General features: G+C 60.4%; 1 protein-coding gene across 4 annotated transcripts in view; it reads right to left on the bottom strand.

The window, feature by feature from the left end:
- Positions 1-7024, bottom strand: part of SMTNL2 (smoothelin like 2) — a 17023-nt gene extending 9999 nt beyond the window's left edge. For 2 of the 4 annotated variants that reach the window (XM_034989331.1, XM_034989332.1), the window contains exon 1: positions 4851-5344. In XM_034989331.1, the coding sequence (XP_034845222.1) occupies positions 4851-5249 (399 nt within the window). In that variant the 5' untranslated portion in view covers positions 5250-5344. Of the gene's footprint in view, positions 1-4850; positions 5345-5792; positions 5989-6374; positions 6432-6974 lie in introns of those variants that run through there. The other 2 variants (XM_034989333.1, XM_034989334.1) reach the window with 2 other exon arrangements.
- Positions 7025-19102: the final 12078 nt, after the last annotated feature.

The following is a 19102-nucleotide window of genomic DNA, read 5'->3' as shown; positions in this document are numbered from 1 at the left end:
GGGGGAAGGACGGGGGAAGGACAGAGGAAGGACAGGGGAAGGACAGAGGAAGGATGGAGGAAGGACGGAGGAAGGACAGGGGAAGGACGGGGGAAGGACAGGGAAAGGATGGGGGAAGGAGGGAGAAGCAGGAGTCTTGAGTCCCGAGCACAGCAGGGGAAGAGCGGGTCTGGGCGCACGGCCTGGGAGGGGAGAAGAGGCGTCTACAGAGGATGAGCGGTGGGAGGGGCAGGGAGACGAGCAGCAGAAGCCTGGGGGCAGAGGGGGCGTGTGTCTAGAAGGCAGGCGTGCCCACAGCACCCAAAGGTGGCCTGGTGTCAAAGAAAAGGTCGTGATGAGATCCAGACCGTGCCTGTTGGGCTCATCAGAGAGCCCGCTGGTGGGTTTAGGAACTGAATTGGGGGGGTAGCTGGGGGAGACAATGGCATGAGGGGAGACGGCGGGGGGGTGGTTAGAGGGGCTGTTCCAGCAGAAGAGGTGGGACAAGGGACCCTCTGCGGGGTGGGGTCCCTGCATAAGTGAGACAGGACAGGACTCAGGTGACCCCTCAACTCCTGGCTCAGGAGGGCGGGGGAGCGGCCAGGCCCCCTCGCAAGTGCAGTGCAGAAGGGGGGTATCTGCGAGCACCCCTAGAGCTGGTTTGAAGCCAACTCAGCAGAAGTCCAGCCTGAACCCCAGCCCCTACCTGTCACCAGGGCCAACTCAGCTCTGGGGTCCCCGTGTCCCCCCACCCTCCCTGCTCTGGTCCAACCAGTGCCACAGGTCCAGGTAGGAGCCTGGAGGGACAGGCGGATGGTGAAACCATTTCTCAGGAATGTGGGTCTCTTTGGGGGGGCCCCAGATGCCTGCCCCTGCACGTTGCAGGTCCCCCACCCCTGTGACGCCCCAGGGGACCAGACACCACAACCAGACAGGAAGTAGGTTCTGGGCCAGCCAGATTCCCGTCTCGGGGTCTCAGCTAGACTGCAGCCAGGGTGGGGGCTAAGCCCAGACCCCCCGGGTCCCCTGACCCTCACTCGAGGAGAGGGCTCTGTCCGTGTCACAGGCCAAGAGGCTCTTTGGAGACCACCTCCATCCCATCGGCACACAACCGGCAGTCTAAACCCCCACACTACTAAAGGCAGTGGTGGAGTCAAGGTTTGGGACCCGGGTCTCCTACCCCAACCCAAGACTCTGCCCACAAAGCGCTCTGGCCTTCCACAGAAGAGAGGACAACTTGGCACGAACTTGCCCCCAGGAGCCTGGGGCAGCACGAGCCCCTGGCCCTCTGAGGGGGAGGAAATGGGGTGACGCTGGGGTAGCCACCCCTGCAGGACCTCTGTGGGACAGAGCCCTGAAACCAAGGAGCTGGGCTGGAGCAGGCACAGCCCTGGGGCCTCCAGCTCGCTCTCCCAGCACTGGGGGGCAGCCTGCCTGGGCCCCAGGTCCTGCAGAGTTCCCCATCTGGGCTTTGTGTGAAGAGGAGGGGCCCCCCTGCTAGGGAGTCCAGGCCTGGGGACCTTGGTGGGGAGGCGCGGGTGAGTGATTTCAGGGACCCCAGAGACACAGTCCTCTCTCTCACTGGGAAGTCTATAAATACTTTTGGGAGGGCGGGCACATTTCAGGTGTTCTTAGTTCTGCCTGACCCCCCCCACTCCGTGGGCAGCCCCGGAGTGACCAAGCCGGCCCCCCAGACTGCTCCCCGCCGCCCCCCCAAGGGGTTCTCAAAGCTCGACCCAAACACGGGCCTCTGCAGCGGTGACCTCTATCACAGTGCGTCTGGGGGGGAGCAGATAAGGGAGTCTGGCTTCTCTCGCAGGCCGGCCTCGACCCGAGCTCCTGGCAGCCGTCCCTGAGGGCCTCCACCACCTCCGCCCCGAGAACGCAGCGGCCGCAGGAAACAACCCGGGCCTGGCCTCAGGCGGCCGCCGTCCACCACAGGCCCCAGCCGGCTGTGCACGCACCCGTGTGAACGGATCCGCTAACGGATCCAGCGGACGTCCCTGCTAGAAGAACCCAGTCCACCCAGCGCGAGGGGCCCCCCCAACCAGCCCGGCCCAATCCCCCTGGTTTAGACACAGACAAAGCGAGGAGAGGCTCCCAAGGCCCCACGGCAAACGTTGACGAAAGCAGCTCCTATCTGCTCCAGGGACTTGGGCCTCCTACAGGGAGTCCACCTGGTTGCTCCCACTGGCCGGCCCTCTCCCTTCTCCCAGAGCTTCCCCGGCTACAGCTCTGTCTTCTCACTTCTCACTTCTCACTCCCTAGCAAGGTCAAGGTTTGTGCGCTCAGAAGTGGATTACTCGATCAACTCTTCCCCGTTAAGTTCAGGGTGCATTTCTACGCTAAGTAGGACCCACCTCCAACACCTACAACCCCCAGTTTGAGACGGCAGAAAGCAAGAGTTTCTCTAAATCTTGCTGATATCAGAGGGGCGGGGTAACCGCAGCTCTACCTGGACCCTCGCCCCACGACACAGACACGGGGTGTGAAAGACAGCCGGCAGCCGAGTCCCTGTGCGTGACGGAGCCGCTCTTCGCAGCACAAGCGGGGATGCGCACACAGCTCCACATGGCCCCCTTCGCTGCCAGAAACCAGCTGGGAGCATGCGTCAGCGCTGGGAGAGGTGGGCTGCGTGGCAAGTGGGAACCAGCGCTTCCGAAGTCAGGCAAGGGGAAGCTGACCCCCCCGGATAGGGACCCTGACAACCCTCCTGCAAGTACTCAGCGATGCTTGTCTTTCTGAGGCCCGCAACCTACTTTCCAACTGGGTCTCCATCCCCGTCCCCCAAAGAGCCACAGCATCCCTGCTGACCCCTGACCCCAACCTTTTGATTTCCAGGGCCTGCTGGCTCCCTGGCATCTCCTCCATCTCCACCCAGGACTCCTGCCTCACCTTCTCCTTCCATGCACTTGCCCTGAAGACCTGGCCCACTTCAGGGCTTCAACTGCTAGCTCAGCTCTGGCATCTCCCGGATGTCCAGCCCCGACCACTCCTGGCACCCCAGATCCGTGGTCCACCTGCTCTGGGGCAGCTTCCCGTGGATGTCCCGTAGCCCCTCACGCGTGGCATGACCCCAGCAGATCTGTGACCCGGCAGCTCCCCAGGCAGGCTCCTGTCTGTGCCCAAACACCGCCTCCCCCTGCCGACTCCCCCTTGCAGACCTCGCCCCAAGGCAGCCCCCGGTCTCCATGCACCCACCCCCGCCCCAGGTCAGACCGTCTTCTCTCCTCGGGCCATCCCACTCAACCCACCCACCCTGTCTCCAGCCACCCTCCACCCTGACACCCATCCTTGCGGGAGCTTGCGGATGGCTACCCTGTCCCTCCCTGCCCAGCACCCCTCACCCACCACTCCCATAACCAAGAGGACCAGCTCACCTCCGGTGAGAATGCCCACTGAGGGGTACTGCTGAGGCAGATGACTGGAGAGCCCCCTCCCACATGTATGAGCTAGCATGTGCAAACACACGCTTATACACATGACGCGGACACTCTTTTTCTGAAACCTTGGGCCCCTGCTTCGGTGAACATGTGTGTTAGAACAGAACTGCAGAAACAGCCGATGACACAGTTTATTAAGCATGGGTGAGCTCACAGTGGTGATTTCATACCATGGACGTGCAGCGTGTTGTGCTCATAGGACAGAACCAGACACTTCACACCGAGCACCGGGCCACCCAGGGGCTCTACCACCACCACAGGTTGAAGGCTGCCTTGCCCCCAGGGACAAAGCCCGGCTCCCTTACCCAGCACCCAGGGGGCCCTCACAACTCACCCCTCCCCCCTCATCCCCACCGGGCTCCCCTCTGGCCAGGCAGTCCTTTTAGCTCTGCTGGGCCAGCATGCACAGCCCCCATCCCACCTCCACCTGCACCCCAGCAGGAGCCCCGGGCCTCCCGCACAAAGGCCTCCCGGGACGCCCACTGGGAAGGCGCACCCGCTCTGGGGGCCCACACGGTTGGCACTGCTCCGTCTGGGGCCATCTCCCACCCGGCTGGGAGCTCCAGGGGCAGGCGCAGATCTGATCCCCTCCTCCCGCCCCCTGAGGGGCAGCCCAGCCCACACAGGAGATCGAACGCGTGAGGGACTGAACCAAGGAGGGGCAGCAGGTGCAAACGACTCAGACCCAGACCCTGGAAACCCAACCCCAGAGCACATGCCTGCGCAGAGTGGAAAACCCCACCTAAGGGCCACCGGACACACCACGGAAACATTCTCACCTGCCTCTCCAGGAGGCCCCATGCTCAGCGGGGTGACCGGTCCACACCGGTCTCCACCAGCCCAGCGGGGTCACTGACCCCAGGAAGCTAGAGACTGCTCAAGGCTGGTTTCCCGGCTCTCCTAACCCTCTGCCCGTTCCCAAACGCGGCTGCCCCGACCACACTGTGTCCTCTCTCACACACGGGGGGGGGCCTGAGTTCTCAATCTGGGTTAATTAATAACGGGAGTCGTCAGGCCTCAGTGAAGCGGCAACGCGGGGGGCCCGTGAGTGGAGGCGGGGGAGTCGGGGGCTGCTGGCCCCTCGGACACGCCGGCGGCGAGGCCCAGGCGGCGCTGAAACGGTCAGGGGCCCTATCTCAGCGCCCAGGCCCTTAGCGTCATGGGACAAAGGGGAGAGGGAGACAGAACTCCGCGCAAAGAGAGGAGGGGGCCCGAGACAGGTGCAGCGCGCAGGCCCCGCCGGCCCCCTCCCGCCCCCGAGCGCTGGCCGGACCCCCACAGCGAGTCCAGCGGCCCGCGGCGGCACCCCAGCCCAGCAGACGCGCGCGGGCCGACGCACGCACTCGCCGAGCAGGGGCGGCCGCCCGAGGCGCGCAGCCCCCCGCCCCCTGCGCCCGCAAAGCGGCGCCCGCGCTCGGCGGGGCTCACCTGGCTGCGGCCGGACAGCGAGAAGGCGGCGTGGCTGGCGAAGCGCGCGCTGCCCAGGCGGGGCGCGCGGCCGGGGACGCCGGGCGTGGGCGGCGGGCTGGGCGTGCCGGGGGTGCCGGCCGCGGGGGGCTGCCCGCTCCCCGCGCCCAGCGCCTCCACCTGCCGCGTCAGGCGCTCGAGCTGCGCCTGCAGCCGCCGGTTGTCGCGCTGCAGCTCGGCCACGGTGCGCGCCAGCGGGCCGGCCAGGCGCAGCGCCTCGGCCACACGCCGCTCCACGCCGCGCTGCAGCCCCTGCATGTCCTCGTGCAGCGCGCGCACCGCGCCCTCCAGCGCCGCCTCGTAGCGGCCCAGCGCCTCGCGCACCGTGCGCGCTTCCTCGGCGTCGGGGCCCGGCTCCATGGCGAGCGGGGCGCGCGTCCGAGCGCGGGCCTGGCGGGAGGGAAGTCGCGCTCCTCCGCAGCTCCGGGCCGCGACTGGCCGCCCCGGGCGGGCTGGGCCGGAGGGCCGGTGGGAGGGGCGGGCGCCGCGCGGGGGCGGGGCCTCGGGCGGGGCGGGGCCGGGCGCGCGGGCGGGGCGTGGGGGCCTCGGAGGCGCCGATCGGGGAGCGCCGGGCGCCGCTGTCCGGACGGGCGGGGCCGCAGGGCGAGCGCGGGTCCGAGATCCCCCCTGCGACCCCGGGGGGGCGGCGTGCGGCCTGGGCGAGGGCCGGAAGAAGCCCCGGACCCCCGAGGGCACTTTACCCTGGAGACCACAGACGCGGGTTATGCATTCCCTCGGGGCTCTCACCCGCGCGGCCCGGTCCCGCTGGGGGTGCGGACTCCCCCACCGCTCAGAGAGAGCTGAGGGCAGCAGTCGCCCCCAGAACTGCCGCCCCGACCTCGCCCCATCCTGGCCCCTGCCCTCTCTGCCGTGTGGGCACGGCTCTCAGGAGCACAGACTCACCTGGCGGAGCCTTGCCTGGAATCTCTTGCACCTGTTGTGAAGGCCAAGGGAGCAGGAGACCCGTGTGAGGTCCCCTCCCAGCCCCACTCTGTGTGGCTCCATCTTTGCGTTCTCACCAATGGTCCGAAAGGGCTCCAGCCTCACCAAGGGACCCCTGGTGGGAGATCCTAGTAGGGGATCCAGGAGAGGCTGAGGTCTGGCAGAGAGGGAATGGTGCACTGAGGGCTGAATCTCCAAATCCTGGGATGAGTGAGTTTTGGACTAATGGGCCCTGTTCCTCCATCAGAGTCTCAGTCACCTGTCTCTATCCACAGGCCAGGGCTCCCACCGCTATTCCCTCTCAACACTCCTTTCATGCCTAAACCCAGACATTCCTCCCCTCCAGCCTCCCCCACCGACCAACCCCACAAGAAAGGAAAGAATGGAAACAATTTTTGCTTCCGGAGGACCGGAGGGATGATGAGCAAAGATACTCTGAGTTTCTGTGTCACTGTAATCTGTTTTAAAATAAAAATGGGAACATCCCATCCTTTTCGCAAAAACCTTTCCTGACTAGCCTTCTCCTTAACAGGCCAGGCCCACCTGAAGGAGGTCAGATGCCTCAGGAACAAGAGGTCTGCCAGGCTTGTTCCTGTCGTGTTAGGCTTCCTGGACTGTGGATCAGCCTGACAGATGCTGAGCGCAGATCCCCCCCCTTGCTCCCCTCCACCATGGGGACACTAAGGAACGCTGGGTTACCTAATCCAAGGAGCCTTCCAGCAATTATTTCATGAGAAAGTCAAGTGCCAAAAGGCATGCATGTTTCATGTGCGTGTGAGTGTGTGTGAGTGTGTGTTCCAAGTAGCCGTCTGCACAGGGTGAGCCAAACCGCTCCCTGCCTTCTTTCTCCGGGCAGAACCTTTGGGAGAGGCTGGGAGAAGCTGGGCGAGCCCTCCCCCCACCCCCACCCCCCACCCCCCCAGCCAGCACTCATGGCCCCTGCAGGTCTGAGCACGGGAACCAGAGGTTGAGAGAGCCCATCTCAGCCAAAAAAGCCCATTTCCTTCCTTTGCAGGACCCATGGAAGAACCGTGTGATGAAGTCCTGGGGGGCACTAGCAGGTGTGACCTCCTGGGCATGAGCCTGCAGCATCCATGGGGGTGGGCATGGGCAGGGGTCTCCCCACCCTCTCCTGCCTCCCACCTCGGGTGAGTTGTCTGCTGTCCCCAGCCACCAGGAGAATATTTGGGAGGAGCTGCTTAGGGGCAGGGCAGGGCTCCCTCTGCTGCGGAAGTGGGGACTCTGTCAAGGGCAGAGATGGGGCTCGCTGTGGGTTCTGGGAAGGTAGACAGTCCAAGAAGCAAACCGTCCCCCTGGCCCCTCCCCCTCAGCTGTCAGACCACTGAGTCAGTAGCTGGAGAAGAGCCTGGGAGAGGAGAGCTGTACCAGGAGCGTGAAGAGAGGGGCAGAGGGGCAGGGACGGACGGAGGTGGGGGAGGGGGAACCAGGAGATTCTGGGATGGGGGGGGCCTGGGAGAGGTGGCCACTGGGCTCCAGCTCAGCACCCGCCCTCTACCAGGCCGTGAGGGAGGGCAGGGCTGCCTACTGATGGAGCCACACTCCCTCCACGTTCACCAGCCCTGAGGTCAGCAAGCTTGTCAGCCTGGCCTCCCCCCAGGTCCAGGGGGGCTCTGGTGTGGTGTTTCCAGGCCCCCCTCACCTGGCGCCCACCCCCCCACTGCCTGCTGGGCCCCTGACCTGCTCCTGTTCTAGGTTGGAAGCTGGATGTGGGACAAGCCTTCCCCAGGCCCCTGGCCTCCTGTGACTTCTCAAAATCAAATCCTTGCCAGGCCACAACTATGAAGTCAGGGAAGTCAGTCACGGACCTGAGATGGGGAAACTGAGGCCCTCTTCCTCTTGGGGCAGGACTTGAACCCCTGTCCCCAGATGGGGCATCCTTCTTCCAGCATGCTAGTCCCAAGGCACCTCCCTGGGGAACTGTCACACTCGGCCAAGTCTGGGCAGCTCCTGTGTGCTCCCCAGGCCGCCTGGAGGCTACACCCCCCCAGCATTGCTCCTCCGAGGGCTCCAGCCACCACCCCCATGGCCCTCTGGCAGTGGTCCCCGAGGACCACTCCCTCCTCCTCCTCTCTGTCTCCTGCCCCAGGGACCTTCCTGAGGGACTGTTCTTGCACTCATCCCTTAACCATGGTGGGCCCCCTCTCACCTGCATGCCCTGCCTGGGTAGAATCACCCACCCCACACCCATGCTGAAGATCTCCACCGCTTCACCTCCGGCCCCCCTCCATACCCACCAGCCTTCAACCTTCTGCCCTGGAGGTCCCACCTGCTCCCAGACTCCTCAGTTCCTGAGATCACAGGTCACATCAGGCTTACCGGGACGGGGAAAGGACAGAGGAGGGGAATGCTCAGACCTCCACACTCCTCTGCCCGCCTGGCTGGTACCACCCCTCCCCCCTCTGCACCCCGGGTCCATGTGCATGGGCACCGGGCGTACATGCACTTGCATGAGCATGTAGCACCCCCTCCTCAGAGAGAGGGTCTCTGTCTCAGCCATTCATCCATCCCCACACCTGGGACAGCACTGGCTTTAGAAAGTGCTCAGGAAACCCTGGGTGATTGGATGCCTGGGCAGAGGGGGCTCACCGACAAGCCCGTGGGGCCAGAAGGACTGCTAGATGGGTGGACGGTGAGCAGAGAGACGGAAGAGATGCTTGGGTACTTGGGAGGTGTGGGGGTGCCATTTGGTAAGATGGGTCAGAGGGTGCATTAGAGGGAACGGTGAGCCCTGGGGACTCACAGGGGCTGCACACAGCCCGTCTCCAAGGTCACCTCAGCCTTTGCACTAGGGATCCCTCCAAGCCCCTGTGTCAAGAAGGGCTCAGGTTGGAGGGTCACAGGCCAGGCCAGACGGGCCTGCCACACCCTTCATGCAGCCCTCAGCTTGTAGGGCAGCGAGCTGGCCCGGCAGTCCGGCTTCGTACCCGGGAAGGTGCAGAAAGCAGCCACACCCCACACCTCGTGCTCCACTTCTTGGAGCCCTAACAAGGGATCCAAGAAGTGCACTCCAGGCCTGGGTCCAGACATATCCCCCACCACTCCTCCTCCCAAATCCTGAATCCAGCCTCCGTCCTGGAAACCGTCACCTTGTTACAAGATCCATAGGAGTGGGATGCAGGGCGCATATTTACCCTGTCCTGCCAGGCTGCTGGGCTCGGGAGCCAAGTGCCGAGGGAGCCCGGGGAGGCTGTGAAGGAGGGGCGGGCAGCCTCGGAGTCTTGTCTCCAGCCGGGACCCAGGAGAGGGGCACGTGGGGTTCTGCCAGTGGGAAACAGCACCGCTGGCGCTGATCCTGGGACCCTGAGGCCCCCGGGAGTTTGGGCAGGGAGTCCTGTCCCTGGGTCACCCCAGCCAAACCTCAAACTTTGTCGCTCCATCCCCAGGGACACTCGCCCGCCACACACGAATGTGTAACGGTCATCTCTTCCCCGTGCACCTGAGGGCCTGCCTGCACGCACACCCATGGGCGCGTCTGTGGGGGAAACGCGGGCGTTACGGGGTCTGTAGTGCTTGCTCACTTACCTGCACGCGTGCGCACACACTGCGTGGAGGGCACACGTACCTGTTTGTAGGGGGGCTCTTCATGCGTTTGCTCGTAGGTGCTGAGCGTGTGTTTCTGCACACACGTGTGTGGGCCTACGGTACACGTACCAACACAGACGCTGGGATGTGTCCATGACACTAACAGGACACGCGTGCATGTCACGTGTCTGAGCGTGCAGCCCTGTATCAGACGTGTGCACCACACGTCCGGGGCCCGTGTCCGGCAGACCCACAAGTCCGTCTGTCCCTGGAAGGGGCCAATCCTGGGTGCTGCAGGCTTCTCTGCACATAAAATGCTAAGGGTGGCCCTGGTTTGGGGACGCAGTGGTATCGAGCTGGACGTCCCACCCCCCTGGACCCTGGTTGGGCCTCTGGGTCCCAGTGGAAGAGGAACTTGCCATGGGCCTCTGCTGGGGCTCAGGCTAGCCGGAGAACAAACACCACACATCCCGGGCTGGAGTGGCTGAGGTCCTCGCTGCCGACCCAGGGGCTGGGGAGGGTGTGGAGTGGAGACAGCTGCTTCCAGCCCAGATAAGGCCATTGGCTCACATTTTCCATTTCCAGGAGCCCCAGCCCCTAAGCCCTGGCCCCACGGCCTGGGGAGGTCTCCACTGCCTGCACCCTGGGAACTGTAGCCCCAAGAGGGGACATGGAGGTCTGGGAAGAGCCAGCACCCTGCCAGAGCATATGCCGCCGGGCCCCTGGGCTCTGGGGAAGAAGGGTCTCAGGACAGCCTGGAGCCCTCACAGCTCACATCCTGACCCTCAGGCCTCCAGAAGCCGGCTGGGGATGGGAGGAAGGAGGACGGCCCCTCCTCCCTGCCCCGCATGGACTCCACCCTGTTGCTCCTGCCCCAGGGACCCCGCCACCCAGGGGCCAGCAGTTGTCGTTAGTTTGGCGTGGGGGGGTGGGGGCAAAACTGGGCCTCAGGCTCTGGGCCCCTTCTGCCTTCTCCCTGCCCCCTCCACACCTCCCACCCAAAGTCCTGGCCCCTCCAGCCGTGCTTGGCCTGCTCCCCTCCCCCGCCCGGACTATTTATAGAGCCTGGCTCAGTGGCCTCCAGGACAAGAGGAGCCAGAGGTCCAGGGCTACGGCTCACCGGCTCCTCGGGCCTTCCCCAGGGGCCCTGCAGGCTGGGCAGTGTCTGCTTTCAGCCCAGCAGAAGGCCGCCAGCCCAGAGTGAGCGGTGGGGGTGGGGAGGCCAGGCCGAGCTGGGGGGCCTTCCTCAGAAGCATGCTGGAGACGAGCTGGGGCTGCGCTGTACACGGGAGGTCCCAGGGCCCACCAGCCCCTCCTCACCACCTCCCCTGCAAGCCCCCAGAGGCACCTTGCTCTAACAAAACCGCCCCTCTGACCCACGGGTCGCCTCCACCAACAGGGAATGCCTTCTGGTGCCACGGAAGGCCCTTCCAGTAAAAGGCACGAAACTTGCTCCCACACTCGCACCCGCGCTCCTCCCTCTGCCTGAAGCATCCCTTCCACGGTCCTGTCTGACACACTCCCGCTCGTTCTTCCTTCTTCATGTCTTCAGAGCCCAGCAGAAACGCCGCCTCCTCTGGGAAGCCTACCCTGATGAGGCCTGTCCCCACTCACCTCCACTCCCTGCCCCACTGTGCCCATGGGAATACATCCCTCCTCTCCTGCCCTATCTCCGTCCTCCGTCCTCCGGTGTGCAGCTTATGTCTGTCTTGAGTAGTGATCTCTGTCTGGGGTGCAGGGCTGGGGGCTCCTGAACTTGCTTGCCCTCCTGCCCCCAGCGCCCCGCCCCCAGCGCCATCAGCCACCGCTGTTGGAGGAGTGAACGAGGGGGCCGCAGCTGGATGAAGGGGCACACGGACCAGTGATTTGCCGGGTGGACAGAACAAGGGAGAGAAAGGAAGCAAGAGAAACCCCTCCCGTGTCCCCTGAGCCCCGAGTAGCGGCCTGGTGTCCCTGGGGCGGGAAGGCAGCAGGGGCAGCCCAGGCCAGGGTCAGTGACATGCCACAGCCCTGGGCAGCAGCCAGATTGGTCACCCTCATTCTTCCCAGATCAGAGTTCCCCCAGGGAACAGCCTGGAACCCGACACTGGCCCTGGGGGGCTGGGCCAGCTGGCCCCGCTCAGGAGGAGGGCCTGGAGAAGCAGGACACCTGTCCCCAGCTCCAGGGACGCCAGGCCAGCAGCCCAGGGAGGGGACCGGACGCACGCACGCGCACCTGCTCCATCCCCAGCCCCGCTCTCCCCTGAGGGCCCAGACCCTTCTGTCCCAGGCCTCCAAGGACTCCGGGCCCCCAGGGGCTCAGCGCCTGTCCCCCCACCCCCACCCTGCGTGCGACCTCTCCCCTCTCCCAGAGGCTCCCACCGCAGACACCCCTCCAGGTACGCCTCTGTGTCTCTGCTCTCCACATTCTGGATCTCTCTGCATCCCTGGTATCCCTGCGTCTTTCCATCCTCCTGTCTCCAGAAGGAGGATGACCATGGGTGGCGTGTTAACCCTTGCTTCTAAGAACGAGCAGCATTCACGTTCCCCTCCATTCTCCAGATGTTCCCTGATGGCAGGGTGGGGTGGGTGAGGGGGAGAGGGCAGAACCCCCACCTCCACTGCAGCCAGGCCTCCGCAGTGCCCTCGGGCTGCTGCATCTGAGTGGGCAGGGGGGAGGCGGGCAGAGTGGGTCTGGGGCAGGAGCCTGTGTTGGTGGGGGCCAGGCCCCTGAGTCTGCAGCTCGTCCTTCCTCCCTCCTCGTTCACTGCGGGAAGTCCCGCCACAGTCAGAGAGTGACTTCACGCCCCCCCACGTGCAAGCACACGCTCACACACACGTGTGCACGCATGCACACGTGTGTATACTGTGCACACACGCTTGCACGCTCATATTTGCACACTTGCAGTGCATACATGCACGCACACATACATGTGCTCACATGCTCGTATTTGCACACTTGCACATGAACGCACACAACGCACTCTCACACATGTGCACACACGTGCTCACATGCTCATATTTGCACACTTGCACATGCATACATGCACGCACACATGCATGTACTCACACATGTGCACACACGTGCTCACACGCTCGTATTTGCACAGTTGCACATGCATGCACACATGCATGTACTCACACGTGTGCTCACACGCTCGTATTTGCACAGTTGCACATGCATGCACACATACATGTACTCCCACACATGTGCTCACACGCTCATGTTTGCACACTTGCACATGCACGCACGCACGCATACATGTGCTCGCACGCTCGTATTTGCACACTTGCACACGCATGCACGCACACATACATGTACTCTCACGGGTGCTCACACATGCACTCACATGCTCGCACATACACGCACACGCTCGTACATGCACACGTGCACACACACAGGCACATAGTGAGCACTACATGTGTGAGTTACATGAAAGGAGCAGAAATGCATCCAGGCTTCAACCTTGACTCTCGATAAATGCGAAAATGTGCGTCCACCTTTATCTCTTGGCCCCAGACTGGGCCAGACTCCTCACCAGCAGGTCAGAACGGCCTGACGCGAGGAGCTGCAATGCCCGCCAAGGAGCGACACACGGCTCCGGGGTGCATTTCTGCACGCCTGCTGGGGAGCAGCATTCAGGTAACTGCAGCCGCGTCGCACATGGAAAGGTCGCCATGTGCTGGTTAGAGACGGTGGAAACCTTCAGTTCCAAACCAGAGACGTGAGAGTCCCAAAAATGAATAACACAAGAGGACGTGTTTGTAGACAAGAAACGGGGACCAGTCCTTCAAAGAGAGGGGGCAGGGGTCAGAGGCTGGCAGTCCACGGGGCTGGAAAGAGAGCGGAGCTGGGTGTGCAGCATGTGGGCCACGGCGGAAGGGCTGAGCCGGGCCGGGCCGGCGTCAGGAGCCCCAGTGTCTGTGAATGAAGAGAAACCAGACCCGCGACGTCCACCCTTCAGGGCCATGGCAAATACCAAAGCCACATGCCCGTGGTTGGGGCTCAGCAGAGTCACCAGGCTCAAGGGACTGACTGTCGCAGAGACGCGACCCTCACGTGACGTGCAGGCCCACCGTGGACACTGCTGAGAAAACCCTGGTTGGGAGCCTGGCCAGATGCAGACCAAGCTGAGGCTGCTAGCAGGTGGCCCTGGGTTTTGCGGAATCTCTGGATAACCACATAACTAGGAATCACAGAGCACTGGCGAGGCAAACAAATTTGGCAAATGGAAGGACTGCTCGCAGAGAAAGTAGAGTTTTAGAGCAATTTGGAAAGCACTTTAAAGTAGATATCTTTAAGGTCCCCCGAGAAACCAAAGGGATAGCAACCGTGAAACCACAAAAGGAGGTCGTGAGGTAAGAGTGCGTCGGGTAACAAAGTCCATTAGGAACATGGGAAGTTAGAATTACAGCTAAAAACTCAAAAGGTGGGCTGACTATCTTCATGGAGCAGAGCTGGAGAGCCGTCAGGAACATGAAGACGAGTTGAGGAATCCCCAGGAGCACAGCAGAGATGGAAACTGCCAGAAACCATCAGGCGTGAGGGAGTAGATGGTCCAGAACAGGGAGATAGAAGGAGGGACGAAGAGACATTGCCGAAGAAGGAAGTCCTTAGACAGGGAAAAACTTCGTCACACACTAAGCATGATAAACAAACAAGCAGATTCATAGTTGTTTCACAGTTTGGTAAAGCTTCAGAACATCAAGGATCAAGAAAAAACAAACCCAGTACCGGAAAACAAGGAGCCCGAATATGGGGTACAGAGTCCTCACGGGCAATACTGAAAGCTGGAATGATCTTCCCGAAGGACTGAAGGAAGGTAAGCTTGCACCTGGAGCTGTGGGCACAGCAGTATTATGCCCAAGAGTAATGCGAAATTAACTGCATTTTCAGGCATCAGCTAAAGGGCAAACAAACGTGGGGCGTGGGAGGGAACAGCATGCACGGCGGTCAAGAGATGGCACGTCAGGCAGGGCTGGTGGTCTCACCCTTCGATCGCAACCAAAGCTGCGGCTGGGGTCCCCGGGGCTCAGGATGACAGGCTCTCACCTGCGGGGCCCCCAGGGGCTCAGGATGACAGACTCTCACCTGCGGGGTCCCCGGGGGCTCAGGATGACAGGCTCTCACCAGAGCGTGTTTCACTTTCTGCTCCAGGACCTGGGCAGTTACCACCTCTAGGGGTGGCGCCCACGGTGGGGGGTGGGGGGTGGCTGCAGGTGCTTCTCCCAACCTGCCCCCTTCAGCGCCTCAGAAGGTCCCCCTGGACCTGAGCCCAAACCACAGCAGAGACCTCAGGAGCACCTGCACGGTGGCCTTCCCGCCCCCCTCGCTCTGCACGTGGCCTGGAGCGCCAGGGTGGGGCATGAGGGCTCGGGGGGCGCCTCAGGCGAGGGAGGACAGGGTTTGCGTCAGCACCCCCTAGAAGTGGATTTTCATGGGGCCCGCGTAGAGGGCTCCAGTCAGGCCTGCTCCTACCTCAGCCCCAGAGCGGGGCCGCCAGAACCCGGTAGAGCGACAAGAGTTGAGAAATGGATTAATCATAGTGCGGAGTCTCAACCTCTGAGGAAGGAGTGTCCGTCTGCCCCTCCCAGGTTGTCCCCTTGCTCCCAGCTTTCCCTCTCCTCCTTGCCCCACTTACCATTACCTCCTTGTCCTTCCCAGGGCCCCCCAGACCCTCACCCCCTTCCTCTCGGGGCCCTTCCCCCGCCGCACCCCCCCCCCCCTCCCTGCGTGGACCTCCTACAGCCCCACACTCACCGGAAACACAAGCCCCTCCCCTCCCGAGGTCCCTCCAGCCCCAGTCTCTCTCTAGAACTCAAACCCTTCGGGAAGCTCAGTCTTTCGTACCCCAATGCCCCCCATCCCACCCGCACCCTCCACTTTCCCACTATGAGCCTGCTGGAGACTCCCTGGTGCCTCATGTGGGACCATGAGCAGAGTATTTCCCTTTTCCCCAAATGGCCAGGTATGCGTAAAACCAAGCAAGATGAAATGCCACCTCTGGCCAGCCCTCACCCCAGTGAGGAGAAACAGTGGGGGGTCCCCCAGGCCCCCTTTCTCTCCCCACCCCAAGCAGGCTGACCACGGGGTGGGGGCAGAGCCCATCCTGCAGCAGGGAGCTCCAGGTCCAGCCAGGCCAGGGTCCCAGCAGCCATCCCTGAGCACGGGTCTGCTACAGCAGGTGCTCCCAGAGGGGGACCAGGTGGCCCTGTTTGTGGGACGCCTGCGATTCATCGAGATGGCCAGCCCTGGCCGCCCCCTTCTTACCAATTGCCCCAAACTCCTCTCAGCTCCCCTGGCCCCCCAGTCCTCCTCCTAGCCCCCCCTCCTCCCAGTGCTCCCAATTCTCCAGAGGACTTCACCGGCCCTGCCCCGCCCCCACCGCCCCCAGCCCCCCATCCCTCCACCACCAGACAGAACAAACAGTAGCCAGGCTGGTTAGGGTTCAGTGGTTTCTGTTTGGGGACATGAGCAAGTCCCAGAAATGATGGTGGGGATGGTTGGACGATGTTGTGAACGTGCTTAATACCACCCACCTGTACACTTTAAAAATGCTGCAAATGATCAATGGTATGTATGTTTTACCACAATTTAAAAACATTTAATGGTTTTTCCTGTATACGCTGTCTTCCCTGCCCCACACTGGCTGAGCCCCCTCCTTCCCCACTCTAGCTCCCAACTCCCCCATCCCTCTGATTTCTCTCATCCCTTCCAGGACCTCCAGCCCCTCCAAGCCCCCCACCCAACCGAATCGCTCCCCCTGGCCCCATCCATTTCTCCTAGCCCATACAGTCCCTCCAAGCACATCCCACCCTTGCCTGTCGCGTCCACCCCACCCAACAGAATCTCTCTGCCACCCCTGCTCCAGGCCTTCTGATTCGGTCAAAATTTTCTGTGCATCCCAGGAGCTGTTTTTCCTCTAGGGGCTCATATGACTTGGGAATCGCAACAGAAACCTGCCTGCCATGGTTTAAACAGGTGTAACAGGATGTGAGAATAGGATTGGCCTTGTCCCAGTGCTGACCAAGACCCCAGGACAGTAGGTGCCAATGACTCCTATGTTCCAGAGTGAGGGGAGCCCACCAAAGCCAGACTCGCAAAGGAGGTGGTTGGGAACCAGGCCCTGAGCTGACCACCCCCCCACCCCCCTCCCTGCCTTGAGCTCACAAAAGAGGCTGACGAGGCTAAGAGCGGTTAGAAGGAACTGGAGGTACCATTTCTCTGGAGAGACCTGTCCTGTGATCCTAGCAAAGGGGAAGAGGGGGGGTGTGCTGGTCCCAGACAGCAGCTTCACTAGGATCACGCAGAAAGTCAGTAACTGTCTGTGTTCCAGGAACGAGGGGTAACGTAGAGAACAGGGCTCATACCTCAGACATCCACAAAGGAGGACCTCCATTTCTTCCTTGGGAGGGTTAATGGCCTCAGGCAAGGCCCCCTCCTACTGTAAGCAATTAGGAGTCTGGCGAGAACACAGAAAACATTCTTTCAGACCAGGAACAACAGGCAGGTCCCTGGGAGAAGAGAAGGAGCAACGTGCCAGCCCTCAGCTGAAGCCAGAGCTGGGGGTGGGGGGTGCCCAAACAGAGCCCCCAGTCTCACTGAGGGGAAGCAACTGGAATTCACAGGGCCAAGTGCCCAGAAGGAAGGAGACTCCAGAGAAAGCTCCTGGTGTCTGCAGAGCGTCTCCTGGAGGTTTGCTAAGAACTGACGTGCTTGTACGTGAGCAGAAAGAACCACCATGAAGTAGCAGGCCAAGCCATTTGTGGGGCTCACGCAGGAGTGGCGACAGTCCCTGCTTCCACTGGTCAGAATGGAGAGACCTCGCGGTACCTCGAGCACTGGGTAGAGTCTTCAGAAGGGTCATGCATTTCAGCAAAATGAAAGGCAACCTACAGAATGGGAGGAAATATTTGCAAGCTACATATCTATCTAATAAAGGGCTAGTATCCAAAATATATAAGGAACTCACAACTTAATAGCAAAGAGGGCCTTGCTATTAGAGGGCCAATAGGTACATTAAAAGGTGCTCCACATCACTGATCATCAGAGAAATACAAATCAAAACCACAGGGAGTTATCACGCACACCTCCTAGGAGGTCTACTATCAAGAAGGCGGGAGGTAAATGTCGGCAAGGACGTGGAAGAGGGAACCTCGTGCACTGTTGGTGGGCATGCAAACTGGTGTAGCCACTGTGGACAAGTGTGAATATGCACACCATTTACGACCGAGTATTACTCAGCCTCGAGAAAGAAAATCCTGCCATTGGCTGATTCACGGCCAGGCATTACGCTACATGTAATAAACCAGAGAGAGAAAGACACATACTGCATGGTCTCACTCATGGCGGGGGAAAGTCAAGCTCATAGAAGCAGAGAGTGGAATGCTGGTGGCCAGGGGCTGGGGTTGCGGGAAATGGGGAGAGGTTGGTCAAAGGGTACACACTTCCAGTTATGAGTAAGTTCTGAGGGTCTAATGTACAGCATGGTGACTATAGTTGAGAACACTGAATTGTACCATTGAAATTTGCTAAGAGAATAAATCTTAAGCTTTCTCACACATACAACAAAGGTAATCATGTGAGGTGATGGACGTGTTAATTAACTTGATTGTGGGAATTCGTCTTTCACAATGTGTGTATGTACATCAAATTATCATGTTGTGCACTTTGTTTTTTTAATATTTTTTTAGTAATCTCTACCCCCAATGCAGGGCTCGAACTCATGATCCTGAGATCAAGACCAGAGCACCCACACACGCCCTCATGTTGTGCCCTTTAAATATATTACAATTTTATTTGTAGATCATAGCTCAATAAAGCTGCAAAAAAAAAAAAAAAAAAAGGAAAAGAAAGGAAAGGGAAGGGAAGAGAAGGGAAAGAAAAGAAAAGAAAAATAAGAACCATGTACTAGCAGTATGGCTAATTAGTCCCAGAATAAAAGTTGCCTTAGCAAAGCTTCAAAAGAAGCAGAAAAAATAAAACTGATTCACAGGTTACTTAACCACGAGCCAGAACAAAACCCATTATTCTTTAAAGAAATACAGCAGAATACAGCACTCAACAACGTAAAATGCAGAACATTCAGCACCTACTAGAACATCACCAGACCTGCAACAGAATGGAAAAATGTGACCCATACGTAGGAGAAAAAACAATTACTAGAAACAGACCCAGAAATGACAGGGATGAAGGAATTAGTAGATAAAGACTTTCAAAGAGCTGTTTTGACTCTTATAAACATCACTGAGGAAAATTGGGGCAGGACAAGGAGAAAAATGGGAGATTTACAAAAGAGACCAAAGTGGGACTTCTGGGGTGTGAGCACACTGCACCCAAAATGGAAAATACCCCCCAAAGGGGTTACGACCAGATGAGACACCCCCAAAGAAAAGATCAGCGGACCTGCAGAAAATGCAACAAAAGCTGCCCAAAAGGAGCCCCAGGAGAAAAGCCACCGGGAAAGATGGGAACGTACATGTGGCTGGTACCCTGGGAGGAGAGAACGTTGCGGAACCGAAAAAAAAATTTCAATACACCACACTTTAAAATTTTCCAAAGGAAATGATGACCATCAACCCATAGATCTGAGAATCTCAACAAAATCCAAGCAAAGGAACAAAGAAAACCACCCAACCCACATGGTAATCGAATTGCTTAAAAAAACAAACAAAAAAACAACAAAGAAAACAATGTAAAATGAAAATCTCAAAAGATCAAGAAGATCCCACTTGTCACCAAGATGGAA

Source organism: Mirounga leonina, unplaced genomic scaffold (genome assembly GCF_011800145.1).
Source record: "Mirounga leonina isolate KUSES-001 unplaced genomic scaffold, KU_Mleo_1.0 Mir_488, whole genome shotgun sequence".
Classification (NCBI taxonomy): Eukaryota; Metazoa; Chordata; class Mammalia; order Carnivora; family Phocidae; genus Mirounga; species Mirounga leonina.
This window is presented reverse-complemented; position numbering and strand designations above follow the sequence as displayed.